Source organism: Taeniopygia guttata, chromosome 1, assembly GCF_048771995.1.
Source record: "Taeniopygia guttata chromosome 1, bTaeGut7.mat, whole genome shotgun sequence".
Classification (NCBI taxonomy): domain Eukaryota; kingdom Metazoa; phylum Chordata; class Aves; order Passeriformes; family Estrildidae; genus Taeniopygia; species Taeniopygia guttata.
In genome coordinates, this window is record NC_133024.1 from 59627665 (window position 1) to 59651443 (window position 23779).

Below are 23779 nucleotides of genomic sequence, written 5' to 3' on the forward strand. Positions count from 1 at the left end.
CTCAATCCCAGGGTGTCCCAGCCGGGCCAGCGGTGTGGGACCAATGTCTAAAGCCATGCCAAGGGCTGGGATAAGCCAGACATGGGGCTGGGCACAGTGTGGCTGCAGCACAGCCCCGGTGGGGAGTGAAGGATGGGCCTGAGCACAAACAGCTGCCGAGCCGTGGGGTAGATGGTCCCAGCAGGGCAGCTCACGGCTCCATCCCTAGAGCTGATTTTACTGCAGCTTGGGTCAAGGTTACAACTTCTACCCACAGGCACCACTTCAAAGTTAGCCAGTGCTTCTAAGGCAAACATCTCTGGACAGGTCTTCACTCTGAATACATCTTCAATGAACTCAGCGATCCCTGTTGAGAAGACCCAAAGAAGATGTCCTGCGAGCTCTCTAATTTCATGCCAGACTTAAGGCTTTCTGAACGTCTGTGCCATGTGGAGACACTCCACTAGGTGGCGGGACAGGAGCCGGGGGATGGCAAGCAGCGCTCTGCTCACCTTGGTAGGAGGCCAGAGCTTTTTCCACTGCTGTTGGGACCGTTCCCATGTCACCTGAAATGCCCCAGGACCAGCGCAAGTAAATTCGATCTTGGGCCTCTAACTGATGCAGCCGCTCTGGGCTCCTGGCCAACTGGATGCTACACACCGATACCATTCACTCCAGATAATTAGCATCCACTCGTAATGAGCTGGGTTTGTTGAGTTCTTAACCATTATAGGGGCTAATCCTGCCATGCTAAACTCACTCAGTTGCCATTTTTCAAAATGTCATTTGCTTCAGAAATCTTATGAAGGCTGAAATTGAGTTCTGCCATTTTAATCCATCCCTGTGTGCTTTTTAGGTCATTGTTACACAGTGTGAGCTCTCAGTCTTGTCAATAGGGAAATAACCATTAGAGCACTCAGCATGTTAATGGTGTTAGCCCTAGAATTCTGACACTACCAGCAGGTAACACAGTTACATTTAGAAAGCAAACTTTGCTGCAGATGCACTAGGAAAATGGCAGGATTTAATACCCATTATGAGGAAATGAGTACATTAACTTCTTGGTCTCTCAAAGCATCACTTTAAAATACTGTAGGGGACAGCAGGCAACAGGACTAAAAGATTCCATTTTGGAAAACAGCTTCTCAAATGGAATCCATGAACTTGAGGTTATAACACATATCAGCTGGAAATACAAAGCTGCTGTCATTTTCAAATATCTCAAGACAAGTATTTATTCTTTTCTGTAAAGAATTTAGTGTCCACTACATTCCTCCTTCCTGCAAAAACTAAAAAGGTACCTGGGTGACAAAGGATATGTTGGACACTGAGGAGGTATTTCCCAGCTTCTGAGTGGTTTTGAATTGCTCTATTGATTCATAAAGGTATGACAGCACTGTAGGAGCTATTAAAAAATGGGGAATTTTAAGAGAAGGATGAGAGAAGAAGGTGTTTGCAGATTCTATCCACAAATATGCTCTGGGGAAATAGGCACTGATCTGTTTATCTGTCAGATGGCTGATGGTGAGATGGCTGATAAACTGAGGCACTTCAAGATAAGGGTAGAAAAGGACCTTGAGAGTTCAGTCAGACAGTCTTCTTTCATCAGGGGGATTAGTTAGACATGCACTTCTCTGGGGAGATGTTTGCTTACCTTGTTCTTCAGATTTCCTGGTGCTGGAGATTTCCAACAGAACTGCTTACTGAACAGGGGGCTGGGCCCTACCATTCCCCTGTGAGTGTTGCAAGTATAATCGGATGGATCATAACCTGCATTAATGTGGATTTAGAGGTCTGTCTGATGCTTAGATCCTTATGGAGCTCACTGTGCCCCATTCTACACAGCACTTGGCTGTGTAGAATAATACAGAAATAAATTTCTGTATTTATTAAAAAAGCCCAACTATATTATTTGTGAGTACTTTCACACAGGATGAACCAGGGTGTTCTTCACTGTTTGGTTCTTTCACTGGGCACACGTCTCTCTCCACACCTATGATACTGTTGGTAGAGAGGAAAAATGGAAGAACCAGCTCATCTCATGTATTTCTTCAGGAGCTTTACATAAAAAAAAAGCAGTTTAGCTAATGAATACAATTCAGGACTGAATTGCCTGAAGCAATAATAGATGCTTCTGTGAAAACATAAGAGCATCTCTCAGTGCTGATCACAAGACTAAACTGTTAATGAAATTTTAAGAAGAAAATAGAGAATAAAAGCAGACACACCCCTGCAATATGTCTGTATACACAGAAACATAGTAAATACACACACACACACATACACACACACATTTTGTATGTAATTGCTGCATGCCCAAATGTCAAGTGCCATGTGCAGGCCTGGCCTCACAGTGTCAAAAAGGTATGATAAAAGTGGGACCAGTACCAAGAAGAGAGGCAAGGAGCAAAATATTATCTGAAATAGGACACACTAACTTTAAAAAGAGATATCTGAAGTGGTGGGTGTGATGGCAATCTTTGAAATCACCAGCAGAGCTGAGAAAATTAGAAGAGACCAACTATTCACTATCTAGCATCAGACAGGAAATATGGGAACATCAAGCAAATTATGAGGTGACAAATTCAGAAGAGTCAAAAGATAGCTCCTTATAACACCTTGTGTATAGTTACCCTGTGAAACTTACTGCTTGAGGATGCTGTGGATGCCAAAAGTTTAGATTATTGTAAAAGCTATTTTTAAAAATTGCAGAAAGGTCTACTAAGCACTTCTGGCTCAGGAAGAAGCACTACAGCCAAGGACTGCTGGAGGTCAGGAAATTCAACACTGAGATATTGCCTTCCTCTGCATAGATTTGTATGTTTTTCAGGAAGGGGTTTGAAGATATCTCTGTATCCTTAAATGCCCTTTATTACCTTGTTAATCATATGCAGCCTTAGGGGAGAACATTTCTAGAAGCACTGAGGGGGAAAGAAAGTCGTAAGGAGGCTAAGGAATCATCTCTGCCTGTTTCTCTGCCTGAAATAACACTTAGCAAACTTGTGGGGCCATGCTGAGGTGAGGGAGGACTGCTGTCCATTCTGCCTCACCAGCTCCCAGCTATGCCAATTACATTAGCTGCTGCCCTGAGGATTTCTCCTCATCTGATCCTTCTGTCTTACAGTTCTGACCTGGTTTTGACATTTGAAAGAGCAAGTAAAACCTTCCTCACATGTGACAGGTGGTTTAGCTGCCACCAGCTTCCTTACTGTTTAATGACTGTGCTCAAATGCCCAGCCAAGGCAGTGTTGGATATCCCTGAGTAAGCGAAGGATTACAGAGGTGATGTGAGGTCAGGCTGCCTTGTTTCAGCAGTGCCAAGAAATCACATCCACCCTCTGCACTCTTTTGTATGGCCACAGGCCCCCTCTGTGTGTCTCATTTTTAACTTGCTCTGCAATGTGGTCCTAGTCCTGTGTTCCTCCAGCTGTGTCTCATCAGACATTAAATCACTGCAAATTTCCTGTCTGGGACATCCTGCCACACATGAATACCTCAGCCCACAAACATGTACACGTATACAAGCAAAGTGCATTGGGACACAGAAAACATGTCCAAAGTTGAGCATACGTATTTTTCTGCTGTAAAGAGCAATCACTGTGGCCATGGTGCACACAGTGCCTGTTAGGTTTGGGCTTGTTTTTCCTAAAAGGTCATGCTATCCTTCAGTCTTGAGAAGCTCGAGAGCATGGGTGGGAGCACTGTACAGACCTGTGAGGCAACAGAGAAATTCCCGTGTGTCAAACTGGTGCTTACAGCCCCTCCTCTCTGCAATGGCAGTCTGTGCATAACCCTCCTGTCTCAGAATCTCCATGCATGAAATGAGGCCAGTAATGTTTATCCACCTACTGCAAGGCTTCACAGAAGAAATCATTACTACTCTATGGGGATAGGAAACTAGGAAGAAATCCTACTAAATAAATTAATACATATGGGAGCAAGTGAATGCAGAGAAATCAGGGAGGTGTGGGGGCGTAGCTCTTATAGCACAAAGCAAATGATTCTCCTCTGAGAACAGGATGAATATGGAAACCGTGCAACAGATGCACTATGCTGAACATCAAATATATGCAAATTATTCTGATCATCTTTTTGGTGCATTTTGTCACTATTCATGGGCAGGTTTGTGCTGAACATCCTGGAGAGAAGCTGCTTTTGGGGAGAGTGGATGTTGCATACACAGGGTGAGAGCATGCAGGGTGTGATGTGCTCGTGGTGCTCAGAGCTGTGCTGGGCCCCTAAGTAGCAGGATAGAAACTGGCCTCAAAATCCTCTGGAGCAAGGCAAAGGGGTGAGCTCCAGTCAGGCACATAGGAGCAATGCCATGAAAATGGGGATAGTTTTTCTATCTTTCTGTTAATCTGAGTTTACTATCCACTGCTTTAGATTTCTACTGGTGGCCAGTGCTATTTAAAGACTTGGCTTTCATCCAAAGCCCTCAGTTGCATGCTTCACACAAGAAACAGAGACAGAAAAATAGCAATTTCTCCATTAGTTTATTGAACAGGTCTGCTGCTGCTGAACACAAAAGGCACCATTTCAGTTTCTGCATGCAGTTCTATTTACAAGCAAGCTGCTTTCCTGAGGGCCAGCTTTTTCAGAGGAACAACCTGATCATTTGTGTATGTCTTTACTACCTGGAGTCTGACCTAGGCAGACAGAGGCTCAGGGTATGATTTTTTATTTGCAATTTTTTTTTTTTTTTAGAGCCCTTCACATAAAAAGTGCAAACGTAAAGGCCAAATCTTTTGATATTTGTAGTCCACTGAAAATTAAGGACCAGGAAAATTCTTTTTCATAATTTCCTTGATTTCTGATTATATTCCCATTCCTGAATATAGCCATGATGGTGGGTAGTTATATTGAACAGATATGTTTCTTTGTTCATAGCTTTTCTTCTGGTGCAATACAGTCATACCAAATTATTACTTATTTCCATAGATAGGGAAACAAAACTGTGGAGATCATGGATATTCAGGATGGATAGTGAGAACCTGAGATTTTATCATGATAATAATATTTCAGTAGTGCTGATGATGAAGTATTGGTCTACAGAGAGGTACAAAGTTTGTTTTCACAGTGTGGCATTTGGCCCAAGTTACAAAATGTTAATCTTGAAAGAGAAGGGCTGAGTTTTGGACTGACAGTGGGGAATTTCCATGTCCCAGCCCTGCTGGAGCCATGCCACTTTCTAGGGTGTTCAGGGCTAAGCCTGTAAGTATGTTTTAGGAATCAAAGTACTTTTCTATTTCCCAGCAGAGGCAGGAGCTTCCTGTGATGCTCAGGTCTTGCTCTTGGCAAGCAATTTGGATTTCCATTTTTTGCTTTCAGTCCCTTTATTCGTGATGTGTACATGTGGGCAGTTACAGACCACACAGAAATACCCTGAAGAATCATTGCTAACAGCTCTGAAGGGCAGTCTATGGGGTGAGACCCCTTAAGGCCTCAAGGAATAAGACTGAGTATTACAAAATGTAGGAATTGCACCCTCTTGTTCAAGCCCAGCTGCAAAGATGTGAACAGCATCAGGCACTGTTACAGCCTTTTTTCACAGTCAGTGCAATTTCGGTCATATTCAGAGTTTTGAAGCCCTTTAGTTGTTTTTTTATATCATTAACATGAAGGACCTACTAGTTTAAAAACTGTAGCTAAGAATAGCTATGAATTTACTCTGTGAAAGCCACAAAGAGGAGAAAGACGGATTTGTATTATCACCACAAAATTTAAACTATATATTATCATCTATATATATCAAAGATTAAAAATTATATAAAAATGCACACAATGTTAGCTACTGTTAGCTTATCTAAAAAATAATTTTTTATGAAAAACATGAAAGCTACAGATGGTATATACTGCACATCTGAACTTGCATATTGAACTCATGCAGAAAGTACTTTAGTCTTTTAATACAAATGTCCAATAAACATCTGAGAGCTAAAGACTGTTGAATACACGAGTTCTGGTTTTGCCTAGTGTGTGATACAGTAGTAATATTGAGCTGGCTGTAGTTATATTTTTTAATCACGTAGTTTGCAAGACAAGAGCTGTGGTTTTCAATGCAATGTTTTATTTTCCATGCTCTGGGAAGTAATATCATGGCTTTGTTTTGACTTAGTGCAAACACCAGTTCTTATGTTAACAGCCTATGGTAAGAGGAAATGAAACATTCATGTAACTGCAGAAGTAAAACACAAAAAAGAAAATTATTTTTTGTTGCTCTGATTTTTAAAATGTTTTCTTTTATAGTTCTTTTGAAAGTTTAAAAGTTCTCATAAAACTTCTTCAGCCTTCTGATCTGTTTACATATTTCTACTGGAGTTCTCACACACTGTTCATGTAAATAATGATTTTTTAAATTCCTCTTTGTGGGAGGAGAGAACTGATGGACTGTTAGTTTGACCAGTGTGGTTTGAGAGGTAGTAATTCCATCCTCCAATCCATGGTCACCTCTGTAATTCTATAAATACCAGATGCTTGAAAAAACTTTATTTTTTCTCCTTTGAACTTATCAAGCATCTGTGTACTTACTTTGTGTCCAATAGCGACAATTTTTTAATACGTGGGCACAGCATGACCCCACTGTAAGGTCACACTGCCTGCTCTGGCTCCAGTCTGTGGTCAGGAAAGGTCTCTGGGAGCTGATTTTGGAACCTGGCACAAACTGGCTCAGTCATGTGCTACTTTGGGGAAAGTTCAGACATACAAATCTGGGCTTCAAAACAGAGGCAGCAAGAACTAAGATGCAGTTCTGACAGAGGAGATTTATTACAATCTTTTTACTTGCCCCACTGTCCTTTAACCTGCCCTTTTGTCTGTACTTTTTAAGGTTCATGTTTGCAAGAACCTCTTAAGTATGAAGTAAGGTTGGGAGTGGGGTGGAGAGTATCTCTATTTGTGTGTGGGTTCTGTGATGGAAATGGAAATGGAAAACATTTCAGAGTATGCTCCAGAAGATTTTAAAATTGAGACACTCTGGAGCCAAGCTGGACCAACCAAGCTTTAAGTATAAATAAAACCAGCCAATCTCAGTTATCAAAAATGCAGAGTTACTACAACTGTGGCTCCATTGACTCCTCAACCCAATGGCCACAGTCAACTCAAATCAGCAGAGCAGAGACTCTTATGAGCTCAGAGCACTGTACATCTCTGTATTTACAGTGCCAGCATCACAGGATGCCTCTACGTATAATGTACACTAGACAGGATAACCTACTTCATAAATTCAGCCACATCTTTTGTAATGCTGGTGCACATGGAGTATTTTGACATTGCTGTGTCTAGATTGGATGATCAGACCCTTGGTTCAGGATGAGCAGTCAGTCTCCTTGCAAGAATATTTTACTCTTGATTTTCATTCAAGGCTTTCCCCCCCATTTTTACTACAATAAAAGTTATGGTCTGAGTACATTACAAAATAATAATCAGCCTTCCACCACCACCCTCTGAAACTAAACTGGCTTTTCAATAATTTTCACAGTATATTGCTCACAAGACTGAGAGAGATCAGCTAAAACTTGGAGGCAAACCCAGGTCTGATTAATGAGCCTGTAATTCATTAGCATTTATGTGGCCATTTTTTTCAGTGCATTTGAAGTAAACAAAACAGGGGAAAATAAAGAAGAAAGAACTGAATGTCAGTGAGAAACTCTAGGGCCTGATGCCATTGCTGCTTGTCAGCAAATGGCAAATACCTCCAAACCTTGCAAATGCACTCTGGGGTTGCTGGAACTGTTGAGAGAGTGGATGGGAGCTGCGTGCTGATTGAACAATTGTTGTCCACGGAACTGGTGTATTTTGCAGTGGATTTAGAAGATTTAGTAGGAAATGCTATTCAGTTGAGCTTTCTGGGTGCAATGATTTTGACCAAGAATGTTAATTAATGAAAATGTAAAAATGTTGCTCATTGTTTCTAAGGCAAAACAGCAAAACAAAACGTCTGCGGCACTAACAGAACAGCTTTGATTATAAGAGTTCTGATTCTGATTTTCCTGCTGCAAGAAGTGCTGCACTTCTGACAGCACGCCAAGAATTCATTCCTAATGCTGTCCTGCAACATGTAAAGGAAGTTTTGAAGGTCTCACCACTGCTGAAGCTTTGTCTCCTATCACAATTGTTAGAACATTACAGCACAATGCAGAATTGAAGAAAATTCTTAGAACTCTTTCTGGAATGGTATCCAGAAGCCTGTGTTTGGCTAAGACTAGAGGGCTTTTGGGACACAACTAATCTGATACTTGAAACCTGTGAAGTCAGGTGTGTTAACTTTTACATGGAAAAGACAGACACATAACTATGTGCTAACATGGTCAGATGAGCTCGGTTTGGGTGCTAATTCCTTCTGCACTGGTGACGTGGGCAGCGGTTAAACTAAGACCTTCTTTGCTGATTAGAGACTTGGTGAGCTAATTGAATGAGCTCTGTTCAGATAAAACAGATGGAGCTGCAGGAGTCAGCGCACCACTGTTATTTTCCCCACCTAGTCTTTAACCACACTGTTTAAATGCCTGTACCACGTACTGGATTGTGTGGAGTAAGATTATCTATACAGTACATTTTATTGCTCACACTTTCACCTCTCACATTCCTTTCACATGCTGTATACTTACTGATCAAAAGCCATTTTCTGGGGTTCCTCTATTTCTGGAGCTGCTTTTGTACTTCAGTGTTTTAGAAACAGAGAACAGCTTGTTTATAATCTCCAAAATTCAATGTTATAATGGAGACTGCAGTGAAAATCAACATCAGAAAAAAGTGCTGTAATTTACATATTGCTGAGATACATTTGGAAAAAGGTTATGTAGCTTCTATAGTTACCTCATTTTCCTACACATACAATTACCTCCATTACAGAAGCCTTTCAGGTAGGGACTGTCATTTAAGATATAAAAACAATAAAAGCAGTGGATCTTTTGGAATCACATAAAAACTGGGATGTGTAAGAACTATAAGAGCTGGGCTAGTTTCCTATAAAATTTATAGATGTTACAAATCCACAAAGTTTAACTCCATCCTGGGGGAAGCATATTATCTATTGCTAAGTCCTGTGCTCCAAGCAGCCTAGGAGGAGGCCATGCTGGGTATCCTGGGGTGTGACTGCATAGTGCCTGTGACCTTCTAGGACCCCTCAACACCTCCCCCAGGAAGGGGAGACAATCACTCAATCCCCAGACACCTTCCTTAGAACATTTCTTCTCTCAAAATCCTCAAAGTGTCAGAAGTAGCTTTTACCTGTAGTGCTTTCCCCCAGAACCAGCTACCTAGATGTCCTAGTTCTCATGGCAACTATCACTGAACTAGCAGACCATCTGTTTTCTAAGCATCACTTATTCTTTTTACTTACAGAAACCCCTCTTGTAATTTCAGACAGTCTAGCACCAGTAAAACCTTTTACACAATTTATATAGGCCTGCTCTCCTCATATCTTTTGTCTCAATGTTAATTTGCACTATCTTCTCTCGTTCATCTTTGTTACTCTTAATTGCTTTTTTGTCTCTCCCTGCCTTCTTGCTGGCTTTGCATTTGAAATGAAAAGCAAGGAAGTTTGTAGGCTGGTTCTTTGATTAGCCAGAACTGGATTCCACATGGTCTTAGAGCTGAAACAAGGCCAACCTGTCTTTGGCATGAATTAAAGCCTGCATTTTCAACTGTGTTGTAGGCCATCCAAAGTTCTTTGATGAGGTTTTACACATGATCCAGCTGGCAGCCTGCAGGCTGCAAGGTGGCTCTGCCTCGTCTCTGTTGTCTGGCCTTGAAGGTCAGAAAAAGTTGTTAGCACTGTGTGAAGTCTGGGCGTTAATGACACCTCCTGTTCTTACTGCAAGCCAGACAGGAGGCCAGAGGTATTAGGATAGGGTGTGTTAAAGGCAGGATGCATACTGCAACCCCTCAAGAGTTTTTGCTCTGCCAGGATACTTGTGCTAAGTCCTGTGAGATGTTGAAACAGTCTAATATTTCAATGCTTCCAACAGGATGAGTCCATTTCAATTCATGCAATGCTGCTTCTTCTCTTACATTGGTGCTGCTGCCAGTGTGAAGCCAGTTCAGCTGCATCAGCTGGCAGAAGCCTGGGGTTTGATGGGTGCATTCTGTAATTAGTGAGTTGAACCCACTCATAAGTCAGATGAGAGCAATCACCAGCCTGAGCAAAGGGCCAGAACTGTGCCTGGGAATGGGAGGGGAATATGGGAAGGTAAGGGAGCACCTGCCCTCTTGGCAATGAGCTGCTACAACAGTGCTGCCTTGTTGTAGAACAAAGACCTTTTTTACAGCTGTGAGGCACATCACCCTGCTCCCTGGTGCTGCCTCCTAAGGCATGAGCAAGTCCAAAAGCTGGCATCCACTGTACCAAGTATAGGGAAGGATAACTGTGGGAAATAGAGGGACATGAGTATGTCAGCTGCTGTGTTTCATGGAAACCCAGGATGTCCACCACTGTAGTCTGTGCTTCTTCAGCCTCTGGAAGACAATTGTTCTCCCACTCTGCCAGGCTTTGTTACTAGGAGCAGTGGAGATGTGAGTTCCTACCAATGACTGCTGCTTTACTGCATCAGCAAGGAATCCCACTGCACATTAAAGGTCCTGACTGACTTGTTCAGAATGTGGTTTTTGTGACAGACAACTATCACAAGGACAAAATCTTACAGCTGTTTTTCCCTGCAGTGCAGAATAACCTGTCTTGCTCCAGGTTATCAGCAATCAGCTCATCTCAGCCAAACACTGTGTTAATTCTGGTGTTGTCATCCTGTGGATCAGCAGGACTGTGAAGCAGGGGAATACTTCTTCAGAAAGCATCATGCCTTTTCAGAATTTTTTATTAAAAAAAAAAAAAAAGTTACTTAAACACTTCATTTGACAAAATTTTATAAAGTACATTTTTAAATTTAAGGGGAAGGAAATGATATTCAGATGCTGATAGCAAAAGCTAGATTAACCAAAGCCAGACTAGAGCAACCAGAAGAAAAGCTGTACTATTTGCATAATGATTTAATGCAAGGCATTCTGTAAAACTAGAGGAAAACCATAAAACTTGAGAATTGGGAAAGAGAATAGCGAGGCTCCTTTAAGAAGTAATAGCACTGAAAGTTTTAAATTTTCCTACATATGCAGTTCTGTATTCTGATCAACCTAAATCCTGCCTTGTGAGGGACATGGCTTGGGGTCACCTGCCAGTACATCTCCCTGATCATTGTCTTGTTTGTGTCATGTTTCTTTTACTGTAGAACTACTTCAGCTGCAACTCTGCTTTCACAGGAGACTGTAGTGCAAATATGTATTTCCCCCAGCAGACACTTCCACAAATATATTCTTCCCCCAACAAATGCACTCTATTATCCCTGGATATTGAGTACTGCCAGCAAGGGGTGTACTGAAAGTGGCAAAAAACATATAATGTGTGAGATGTTATTTGGTGTCACATCAACCTCTCTGTCACTCATTCAATGTTGAATCATCTCCCTTGTGGGAAAGGTTGAGCTGTATCTTACACCATATTCTGTCTGATTTTTAGTAGAACATAGAAAAATATTTGCTCTTCTTTTTGTGGCATCTTCCAGCATTTAAAATGGCATTGTTTCTTCCAGTTGCTACTTGTTTAGTGCAGTGCAATGTTGGACAAAAGCCTCTGTGAAGCAACTGTGACTGATCTTTATTTAGCAAGGACCTGGAGGATCACCCTTTGAGGTTGGAAAGTATTTTGTAGCAGTGAAAAGCCTCCTGTAGTGCCTTCCTATCTGAGCAACTTTAGCAGCCTTTCATTTGCTCATTCAAATAACATCAAGCTGAACACTGTGACGTACATAGGAGTTATTATCTCTGTATGGAGTCTCAGAAAATAAGATAAATCAATTTCCCAGGATCTGCTGCAAGATTGCAACACTTTCAGAAAATTTTGTTTGGTTTACAAGTTTACATTTACTAGAACTGCCTTGCTGGGACTTTATGCTGTGTGACTCTCGTCCACTCAAAGCCTGGAACTGCCCTCCTTTCCTTCACCCTTTACCCATTAAAAACAAATAACTTGTCCCTTTTATATCCACAAAACAATGACACAGTAAAGACCTTTGGCTCCTGCCAATGCCAGAGTCCAAATCAGATTATAAAAAAAAAAATAATTTAAAAAAACCCTACAAAATAACATTTACTGTTACTCCCGATTTCACTTTCCTTTCTCCTTGGTCTCTGCACAGTAGATTATGTTACTAAGTTAGAAACTTCAGTTGTCTTGTCATTGTGCATAACATATGCTAGCATCTGGAAGAGGAAATGTCATTGAATAATTACAGAAAAAAAGGGCTGAAGAGATCCTTGAGAGTCCATCCCAATGCTTGGTCTAGGTAATCCAGATTGTAATTATATCTCAAAACCAGCTGCTTAACAGTTTTTAAAAGTTTGTGATGATGAAGGTACGGCAAACTCCACAGTCATTTTCATCTAGCACTGTCCACACCATTAGAAAGTCTGTTGTATGTCTGATATAAGTGGTAGAGAAAAGATAATTAAATTCCTCTTTATGGATAAATTTCAGTCTTGAAGATTATGTTATACTAATCTTTTTTTAAAGACTGTTTATTTCATTTTTTTCTTACAGATTGTGTTTTGTATTCCTAGCCTTATTTTCCTAGCTCTTCTGTACAGCCCTCCTGAAATGCACCACACATAACTGGATGTGGTGCTTCAGGCTGAGGCTTTCCCTCTGGAAAACACAATGGAAGTATTATTTATTATGTCTTACAATTTTAGATGTGTCAATAGCACACTGAGTGTCTACTTTTCCAACAAAGTCATCTGCTGTACGATTGAGGGTCAGATGAAATGCTCTTCAGAGAGAAAGTACAAGCAATTGAAGGTGAGGAGGCAGGGCGTTCTTGACTCCCATGTCCTAGGCTTGCTTTCATCACTCAGCCAATGGAACATGAAAGATGCAAATCAATTATATAACTAATAATTGTGGAAGTTTCCAAGGGAAAAAGGTAACTCTCCAGTGGTTACAGCGAGCAACAAAATGATAAGGCAGTTTGAACAATACCTGTAGCCATCTGTGTCTCTCCACTTACAATTCATTTAAGCAGTAGGAGACTTGGCAAAACTGTCTTCACTACTGCAGAGACCAGGAATGAATTGATTTTCCATTTTAAGCAGCAATGGAAGTAGCAAAGCAGGAATGAATGCACAAAAAACAGAGCTCCCCGGTAAAATGGTTTGAGGGCTGTCTTCTTTTGCTTAAAAAAAAGAAACAAAAAAATGTGTGAGGAAATTTAGGAGCAGTAAGTTTAGGGGTGTGGGAATTAACTAATTAAACTGTACCCCTGCACAGTCCCTTGGGAGAGAACTGGTGCTTGGATAAAGCTGTTGTAAGATTGTGTAATCGGTAGCACATGTGGAAAGATGCTGAGCACCTAAGTCAGTGCGGGTATGACGCAGATACCAGGTTCCAGCTTGCCAAAAGTAGTTCACTGTCTGTTGGCAAAAGCATTACGTACCTCATATGTAGTATGAATTGGGTTAAGAATACAACAGATGACCTTATTCAGAGGACCCATGCAAAAGTTACCAGTAGTAACAAAAGTTAACCTGAATTCTTCTATATTCAGAAGTACACAGTTGAGAACTAGCATCTAGGTTGCTAAGAAACTAAGAAATGTGATTGGGTGCAAGATGTAACATGTGAACAGGAACTGATTTTCATCAGAGGTAATAAAACCCATCTGCCTGCAGAAGGAGCTGCCCAACTCAAGATCAGAGTGGAACTAAAGTCATTCTTAAAAGGAGGCAGAAATTTGAGAAGTCAGAAAACTGAAGCGACTGCACCAAAGTGCAAAATCAGTCAATGTTAGAATCAGTCCAAATGATCTCTGTGCAAAAGGAAAGAGAGGAGTTCAAAGTTTAACTGAAGTAAGATTGTACTACTACTTGTTGTAGCTATAAAACCTGTAATGTACTAGCCAGGTACTAGGAGTTTCAGGAGGGGGTTAGAATGTGAATTCCAGTACCAAGGTGGGACTTCATAGCTACTTCATTCTGTGAGGCCCACCTGCAAAGACAACTTTGCAAAACTGTGATTAGAGCACAAGCTTTATAGGCTGCCCACCTTTAACAACTGAAATGTAACATTTGTGGGAAGTCTGTAATAGACTTAGATTGCTTTAAAGAACTATTTTCATAGTATGAAATACTTGTGGCACATTGGAACCCAAATTTTGAATTCCTATGCTTTATGGAGGATTCTATGCAAAGCCACATCCAGCTTCTTAATGAGGTGGTGAGCAGGTGTCACCCCCTTTTCCCACTAGCCAGTAAGCTTAAATATAGGTTCTCAGCCTCCAGCCTTGCCCTGAAATTGGCGCGGGGAGCAATCCCGCAGGATGTTTTGCCCTTTCCGGGGTAAGGGATGCCGTCCGCCCGCAAGGCAGCAGAGTGACAGCGGCAGCAGGGCTGCACCGTGGGGGTAGGTTCCTACAAGCACTCCTGGCAGCTCTTCAGTCAGAAACAGAAACACCGAGTTGCCAGAACACTCTGCCTTTAGGGGCAGCAAAAGAGCTGTTCCCAGCCATTTCACAGCGAGCCCTCGGCTCCGGACCAGACTAGTTCTGGTTCTCATCCAGTCTTCACGCACTGGTCACTGCCTCCCGTACAGCGGCTGAGACCTTCCCTTTCGGACAGCCCCTTTCCTTCTGGACAGGCACGGGATGTCTGTGAACAAAGCAGTGTAAAGCGTATATACTGAAGCCATGATTTCTGCCATAGTAATGCGAAGAAACATAGTTAGAATGGCACAGACCTGTGTAATACTACTACGACTGCTGAATCAACGTGTACAGAGATTCATACAGAGATTCTGCCAAGAACATTGAAGTGGGTATTTTAAACAGCAAAGTAACTATTTAAGCCCACCCTGCCCCTTTCTGTTCCTCCACAGAGCAGGTAGATAAAGGTCCCTGTGCCGCTTCAGGAAAGCTCAGCCCGGGTACTGCTGCGGTGTCGCTGGCGCCCATAGGATCGTAAACCGAGGGGCAAAATCATTGTCCTTATAGATACTGGAGAGGAGAAACTCTATGGGCCGAGTGACCTGCTCGTTAACTGGGGAGCGCTGAAACACCCGACACAGCCACTCCGTTCTCCCAGGGCAGGAATGCTAATGGAAAATGCCGGCCTGCCCAGCAACCCTCCAAAGCCAGCGGCAAGGGGACACCTCTGACTGCAAGGTCAGCGTGGTTAATCTTTTCCCGGATAATTACAGCCGGCTCGGCGCCCCGTTTAAACCAACTGCGGCTTTGCATCCACCCCTTCCACACCCCGCTCCTGGCTCGGCCCCTCGGGCCAGCCCGCCCCGGGGCGGGGCCCCGCGTTCCCCAAAAGCTGCCGCGGCCGCGGGGAGCGGTGCTGGGATTTGGGAGCGGCGGGGTAGGCGCGGCTGGACCGGGGGTCGGGCAGGGCTCGGTGGTGAGTAGGGAGGTGGCGGTGGCTGCGGCGGTGGCTGCCGCCGCTGCCGCCCTCAGGTCTTGGAGGGTGGGAGACCATTTTTCGTCTGTAGTAGTAGTTGTTGCCATCTTAGCCCCGAATCCGTTTTAAATAGTTAAAGCTGCTATAAGCTCGAGTGTATTGTGTGCTTAGTACGTTAGCGATGTTTTCAACCAATATATAATTCGATGTGGGACTTTTCAAGCCTGTTCCCCGTCGGGGAAATACCAAGTTATTTAAGTGATTTGTTCTTTCATGGAACCCAGGCTTTTGGGTTTAGTCCAGTCATACTGTGGTTAAAAAAAAAAGGAGATTCTCTTCTGACCTCTGCAGAAAGTGTGTGGATGAATCTCTGTATTAATTCAACCCAATGTTCGTTAGGGTTGAGTATCCCCTCTGTCATCATTGAGGTTTAGGGTATGGCAACATATATTTTGTAAAGACTGTATCTTTCTAGTAAAAGAGGAGACCTTAATTTTTTTTATAGTGATGGCTGGATTCTGTTTTTAAGTAGTTTGACAATCACTCAGCTGATACAGATTTGTTCTGAGGAGACACTTATTATTTTTATTGATATAGGGAAGAAGTTTTGACTAAGAAGCAAACCAAGAATTTGGAGTATAAGTGGGAAATGAGGCACCTGAGGTCATGGGGCGAAACTACTGGCTGGTGTGTGTTTTTGATTTTTTTTTTTCTTTTCTGAGAAAAACTCTCCCTCTTTGCTTTATCTTTTTCTTCTTCATACTTCTTCCTAAAGTATGGAAATCTTGAAGAAGAGGGCTGGAGGTTAGAAGTTGAACAATTCATATGGCTAGTTTAGAATACTGGCAGGAGATGATATTGAAAGCCTTTCAGATGTACAGACCTTGAGCTTCACTGTGGGACCTGTCAAGGGAAGAGTGTGCTATAAAATTTTTGCATTAGGATATCCTATTTATATATTGAAGCTTCAACTAATATCTGTAAATCTGTGTGCAAATTGAAAAGTTTATTTGACCATGCTCAGCATTACATAGAAAAAGTGAGTAGCCTTCATTTCCTAGGCAGAGTGAAATATGAAACAAATAGAAAAAGGATCTATTTTCATTTTATTCCTGTTATGGTATTTGTGATAGATGAAAACTTGTTTTAACATGTTGCCGGGGGGGGGGGGGGGGGGGTTAACTATCAGTTTTGATTAATTTCTCAGGGATAAAGATCAGGTGTGTAGCAGATAGTGGGCAAAGTGAACTTGGCTTTGTCTCTGTTAAGTAAATGATCTGCCATTAATCAGGGCAGAACAGGATTATGAGGAACTTGGAGCTGGAACTGGCCTCCCTCTGATACAGTGGCTCTCCCTCTATGTGGCTCTGCCTCCTATGTATTGAAAAGCTGGCACAGTCTAAGCCCGTGTGTCCAGACCTCTGTACTGCACTCTTTTTGGCAGCATAGTGGGGTGAACTTAGTTGCCTTGTCCTCTTTTTTTTTTTTTTTAATGATGTTCTTTGCAGTAGTCTAAAGAATAAGATGGATTTCTGTGCATGTAGGTGTTGAGTATGTGGATTTTGTGATTTTAGCATCTTTCTTTGTCTTGTGTCTCAGAAGACTCAGGTAACTCATAATGAAATAAAGATGATTAAAAGAAAACTAGAGCTGCAGAAAGTGTTCAGGCCTGCTGAGTGTCAGCAACTCTGAAAATTCATTTAGGTGCTGGGTTATTTGCATTTCTAGAGGAAGTGACTAGAGAAGGTTCAGCTGTACAAAAGGCTGGGCTAAGTAATGGGTGTATTTGTGATATTTCCCAGTTAGGCACTACAGGTGATAAAGCAGGGAAGAATAACAGGGAGTGTAAGTGCCAGGGGAAGTATTTTCAAGTACAGTTTTCCCCTAAAATTAATTGGTGAAAATAACTGTAGAATGCAATGTTTAGGCGGATATTATAGAAGAAGGGGAATGAAAACTATTTGTATTGTGAGAAAGGGGAAAAAATAAGATATTGAGAAACATGCTTGCTTTTAGGAAGGGCAATCTTGTGTTGGCTGGACTAGTTTGGTTTTAAAGTTCCTATCTCTTTTCTAATATAACAGGATTACTTTAATATCTTGCAAAGCATATGCTATAGTTAATTATGGATTGTGGTTACTTTGTCAAATTCACTAACTGATACAATTTTCATGTTACATTGACACAATTTTTATGTAACATTCAAGAATGAATATTGTGAATACTGGTAGCAGAAATGGGTCTGAATGGAAGCAAAATGGTGTATGCACCCTTATTTTCTGTCCAAGTGTACCAGCTTAGCTCATGCTAAATACTGTTGGTAACTGGAAAAAAGGAAGTTCTGTAATGACTGCAGGATGTAGTCAGACTAGTTCAGCTTAGTAAAAATCCTTGGAGGCTATTCAGTGCTGTGCTCCTTAGCAGTATGCCTGGGAGACAACCTGCTTTAACCTTTCATGGTGAGGAGAGTGGTGACCCAAATACATAGCAGACACTGATTTGAACCCAGATGCCTTTCTGTAGTATTCCTGTCTTTCTTCTGATTGTCAAAAGTATTACATGGGGTTTTTTTGGGGTTTTTTTGGTTTTTTTTTACTCTTTACCCATGTTTGAAAGGCCCATTTTAATTGGACCAGGCACAAAGTTTTTACTAAGTGTTAGCATGTATATTTTTGACATGTACTTACAATAGTGTTAAATCTTCCTCTTTTACAGAAAGAAGAACCAATAATGCCAGCATTGAACTGGAAGCCCTTTATCTATGGAGGTTTAGCATCAATCACTGCAGAATGTGGTAAATGTTTGCTTTAACTGTTGACATGATTTTCTTTACTTGGATGGTCTTTATGTCAAACAAGTCTGGTTCCATGCTGCTGATAACACAGTGGTATATGGTGGTCTGCAGCAGAGTTTTTTGCTTAATGCTGACTGAAGAGTTGCTCTTATCTCTGTTGCAATGTCAGAGCACTTGTGTCTGTAAACGCTCATCGCTGGTGAGTCTTGTTTTTTATGCATATTTTGCCTTTGTGTTTTGTTTTTTGGTGTTTGTTTGATTTGTTCCTAGACAGTAGTCATAAGTAGATACAGCTTCTGCTTTGCTCCAGTAGATCAGTTATGCTCTTAATTTGTAGGTTTTTCTCTTAGCTTTACTGAATATCTATGTTGCAGTGTAAATAATCTTTTCTTGAATGTAAGTGGTTGCTTAGATTTGAACACTTAAATTCAGTAGTGACCAATACAGAATAGTTGCTGTAGTGAGACGGTGCAGTTGATGTTTTAGGCCTCCTCCAAAGGCAAACCTTAAATTTCAACATCATTGTAAAGTTGTATATGAAAAGAAAGAAAATCTGGATTTTCATTGTAGCAGGGCATGTGGTGAGCTTGCATGAAAGGTCTGTCTAGTAAAGTAGAGGCAGTATAAGATTACACTTAAAACAGCTACTATTTTGTTTTCATAGAGTAGTTTGGGTTGGAAGGCCATCTGGTCCAACCCCTCTGCTTTGAGCAGGGACATCTTCAATTAGATCAGGTTGCTCAAAGCCTTGTCCAATCTGACTTTGAATGATTCCAGGGATGGGAAGGGTTTCTACTTAGGAAATTTGTACAAACTTGAGTTTGAAAACTGTCATTATTTGACTTGACTGAATATGGTTAATAATGCCAAAAGCTTTTAAGGAAGACATATAATGCATGAAAACTTTGCTTGTCTGGTAAGCCTCATTTAAACAGGTGTAGTTAATCCTGACTCCTGTTAGTACTTAGGTGAGTATGGAATGTTAAGGGTGGTCCTTTTCCTGAATGGATACAGCTTCTAAACACTTTCATAAGGGGAGCATGGAGAATATGAATTGAACATAGCACAGCAGTAGGCTACAGGAAAGCAGTAATAGAAATAGGCACTGCTGCTATTGCTTTTTCAGATACTAGGCCAAAATCTATATAGTGTGTCCTACAGAATTTATTTGCCTTCAGTGGCATCCTCTTCGAAGGTGTTGGTAAAATACACGTACAAACTCTGTGCTTGATTGGGATTGTAAGATCCTGTTCAGTGTGGTTGCTTACAATAAGGCAATGCAGGGTTGCCTGAAAATACAGTGAGTGTGAACACAGGAGGTAGGCAGGGCCTCTGACAGGCCATTTGAAGAAACAAGGTGATAGAATGTGAATCACTTCTTCAAAAGAAAGTCTTGGTAAGAAAGGCTTCTTTCCCATGGGAGTACTTTTATATATTATGATATATAATAAATGTTACTGTTTCTTGTATGATGTTCTCTGTTGCCTTTGGTTAGGTAGGTACTTCATTAATTTTCACTGATTTTCCTTTAAGGTACTTTCCCCATTGATCTGACCAAAACGCGTCTCCAGGTTCAAGGTCAAGTTAATGATGCCAAATATAAAGAGATCCGCTACCGTGGAATGGTGCATGCACTGGTCAGAATATGCAGAGAAGAAGGGTTGAAAGCCTTATACTGTGGGTAAGATTAACTGAGTTGCAGCAATGGCTTATGAACAGTCTGATGATAAAAGTATAAGCCCATTGTATGAGAATTTTTGGGTTTCGGGATTACAAGGTGTTTGGCTAGCCTTTATCTGGAAGTTGGAAGACCCAGATTTCATACCTTCAGTGCTGCATACTGCCGTAGCATTTAATGTTAAAAAAACCCTCAAACAACAAAACCTACATGAAACAAAATACCTCTAAGCATAAGGTTATTCTCTACACTGCTGCTATGGTTGTTCCATCTGTCAGAGTTAAAACTACATTTATCTTTGTCTATAACTGAGCATGCTTTTCTTCAAAATGTGCAGGATGGTGGGGGGACTACATTTCAGACATTGCCAGCTATTTTATATATTACAAGTTGAAGCATGGTCTAATAGTAATAGTTCCCTCATAGTCCGTTCATATTCTTGCAGGCTATATGCAAAAAAAAATACAAAAACCACAATCTAAAATGCTCCAAAGCTTATTTTGTTTATAGTGAGTTTAAATCATTGATCTAAATGAATAAACCTTTCTTTGCTAGATATCTCTGCACTAGGAAGAACTTTCTGATGAGTTTTTGAGACCTTGAGCATAAACATTATTGCTGCTTGTTTTTACAGGATTGCACCTGCAATGCTACGACAAGCTTCATATGGAACTATAAAAATAGGCACTTACCAGAGCTTGAAAAGAATGTTTGTTGAGCGTCCAGAAGGTGAGTGGTTATTTTCTATTTGAGGACTGATTTGCTTGAAGCTGATTGTTTCCATTTGGTATCTTATGTAGCATTTGAACAAGTCTACCAAGAAGACATTCCTTATACCAGTTACAACAAAGTTAGTCAGCAAGGGTAACTCATCAGAGCAGGCTTTATGGGCTCTGTAACTGGCACCCTCTGGTTAAGTGTGGAGCGGCATCATCCTGTCCTAATGCATCTTAAGCTTTGTAAATCTGCAGCTAAAATCTTTGTTTGTGAAACAGATGAAACCCTCATGATGAATGTTCTGTGTGGCATTCTTTCGGGAGTAATCTCATCATCTATTGCCAACCCTACCGATGTCTTAAAGGTAATTATGTAGAGCTTGTCTTCTTAGTTTTTGTTCTCACCTGAAGTAAAAACAGTCTCCTGATGAATACAGGCTTTGTTTTGTAACCCTATTTATTCTCATCTCTTAACTTCAAAAGAATCAGTAACATCCCAAATTCTTGGAAGCTCCTTCTGGTCCATACTAATCATTTGGAAGTATGCATAAGAAAGGTTAAGGCTGGGGAGGTAGTTAGATCCACATGTTTCTGAGTGTGGGGGAGAATAACTTTGATGCTGTGGTGTTTGTGTGGAAGCCACGATGCATATTTCATCAACTTTTTGGTAACATTGTTACACTTGGATGTTTCTAGAGCTCAAAATAGGTGTCTATCAGTTCAGAGGCAAGAGTTCCAGTGAATGTTACTTGTACTGTATGGTTCCTTAACACTGTAGAGAGGCTTTGCAAACCTGTGTTCTAAAGAAATGGCATTCCAGCAGCAGTCATTTAAAGTGAATTAGTGAAACAACCATCTCTTTAAGAATCTGTTAACTTAATCACAGTCAGTTACTTGAAAGGGTCGATGGTATTTTATCTTATAAATCTGGAGCTTGTGACTTACACAGCTGCTCCTAATTAAAAGAAAGTCAAGAAAACTATGTTCTGAAACTACTAAAAAGCGTAATCCTTCATAGTACTAGTGAGGTTACATAGTGACATTTCAAACATAATCTTGTATTTCAAATGTGACTTCAATTAGTTACTTCCTAAAATTATGTCCACTTACCAAGTCACTTGTTGACAACTTGTATATGAAAGTTACCCTGACAGGTTCCTAAGAATGTTCTTATAAATCTACAGGGTTGAAGACCATGGTTCTCAGTTGCTGAAACATTAATCTTCTTAACCTTTCATTTCAACATGTTCCTGTGAGAACACTGTAAAGGACATCCTGCAGAACCCATCTGCCAGTCTTATCTAAATGGAGCAGTGTACCCATACAGAAATAGAAGTGACTTAATGCAGCTAAGAATTCTACCACATACTTCTTCAAAATTAGAAGCTGCATTTGGATAGTTAAGGCAAAAGATTGCACTATAGTTGTGGTAATGTCAGCTCTTGCTTTTGTATGCAAAGAGAAATTGGCTTTACTACTTGCAGTTGTAACTTAATAGTTGAATCTAGTTTTATTTCTTTTTTGGTTGTATTTATCTTTTAATTGTATCTTCAAATGAATCTCAGATCAGAATGCAAGCTCAAGGTAGAACAATTCAAGGAGGAATGATGGGCAACTTCATACAGATCTACCAAAAGGAAGGCACTAAAGGATTATGGAAGGCAAGTTGTTTTTTTTTTTAACTGTATCTTACACTTCAGCTACACTTCCTTATTCAATTGAATGCCATGTATTCCTACAGTGTTTTCAGCTGAAATATGGAGGATATAATGTCTGTCATTTGTCATGACTGCTTCACTGCTGATGTCTCAGTGCTTTTTGGTGAAGGGTTACAGCCAGCCTTGTGTGAAGGATTAGCTGCCACTTCAGAGAGGGAGGACAAATGTAGGGTTTAATTAGGGTGTCTGGCTCTAGGAACAGTTCAACAACCCTTTGCATGACACCTCTCAATCTGTATGCTCTGTCTGTTTAAAAACATATGCTAAAGAATATTTGGAAGCAAAGGAGCTGCTGAGCATCCCTTCTAGCTCAGGAACGGTCATATTTAGTCTTACAGGTTGTCTCTTGGGGCAGTTCTGGTCAATGACTGTATAACAACTGAAGAGCCAAAATGGACAATTGTTTTGATACAGCTGGAAAATAGGAATGTTCTTCTATTAGTGTGCTTTTCTCACAAAGTTTCTTGGGGATGGACAAAAAAACTGGGGATCCATACTCTGTAAGTTTTTCAGCTAGCAGCAAGGGAACACTGTTTTGAAGGTTTTAGCTGACTGTTGATGCAAGAATTGAGATGTTAGGCAGAGATAAAAAATAATAGATCCGAAGTTGCCATTCTGTGTGGAGAAGTGATTTATGTTATTTCACATTTGTGGCTTTGGAGCACATACATCTAAGACTTGTACTAATTAGCCTTATTTGAATTTGCAATGTTCTTAACTAATTTGTGATGTTTTGCTTTGTATTATAAGAGCTTGGCTTTTCTAACAGTGCACAAAGGTTGACTTTAAACTTCAACTATATCCTTTCTTTTGTCAGGGAGTATCATTGACAGCACAGAGAGCTGCTATTGTTGTTGGAGTAGAGCTGCCAGTGTATGACCTTACCAAGAAGCACATAATTATGTCTGGACATATGGGAGATACAGTGTATACTCATTTCCTGTAAGTTTGTGTAACTGGTTGTATAGCTCATGATTAGTTAGTTCGTGCTACAGGGGAGAGGAGTATTTTGATTTTTTTCCTATCGTCTGTCTAGCTGTGTACATACACATCTGATGTGTTTATAATTTTTTGTGTAATAGCATCTCAAATGGTAGCATGGAAGTTAATTTGATTTAGCATTCAGATTTAGCTTTCTTTTGAAATGTGGAAATTTGTTTTGTGGGTGGTCTGAATAATTCAACTGTCCAAACTGAGGTTAGAAGAAATTTACAGTCAAATATTATTCCCTGGGGCATGAACACCTTTTCAAGCATACTTTATAGAAGGGCTGTATAGCAAATTTTCAAAATTGTTTTTATAGTAAATGAAAAGTAACTTTTTGCATCCATTACCTGATTTAATTTTTTTAGTAAAAGCATGAAACAGTCGTTATTACTATGTGTTTCCTGGGAAGGGGAAGTTCTTGTACATCTGTGTGGTAGATCAGGTTTCAATAAACCCTTATTTTATT

General features: G+C 40.8%; 1 protein-coding gene across 6 annotated transcripts in view; it reads left to right on the forward strand.

Annotated features, from left to right (window-relative positions):
- Positions 1-23779, forward strand: part of SLC25A30 (solute carrier family 25 member 30) — a 32921-nt gene that overhangs the window by 5691 nt on the left and 3451 nt on the right. The window contains exons 1-8 of one of the 6 annotated variants that reach the window (XM_012569737.5): positions 15290-15420; positions 16018-16107; positions 18136-18214; positions 19748-19895; positions 20527-20621; positions 20888-20973; positions 22174-22269; positions 23144-23268. In XM_012569737.5, coding sequence (XP_012425191.2) covers positions 16087-16107; positions 18136-18214; positions 19748-19895; positions 20527-20621; positions 20888-20973; positions 22174-22269; positions 23144-23268 — 650 coding nt within the window. In that variant the 5' untranslated portion in view covers positions 15290-15420; positions 16018-16086. Of the gene's footprint in view, positions 1-15289; positions 15421-16017; positions 16108-18135; positions 18215-19747; positions 19896-20526; positions 20622-20887; positions 20974-22173; positions 22274-23143; positions 23269-23779 lie in introns of those variants that run through there. The other 5 variants (XM_072928921.1, XM_072928922.1, XM_072928931.1 and 2 more) reach the window with 5 other exon arrangements.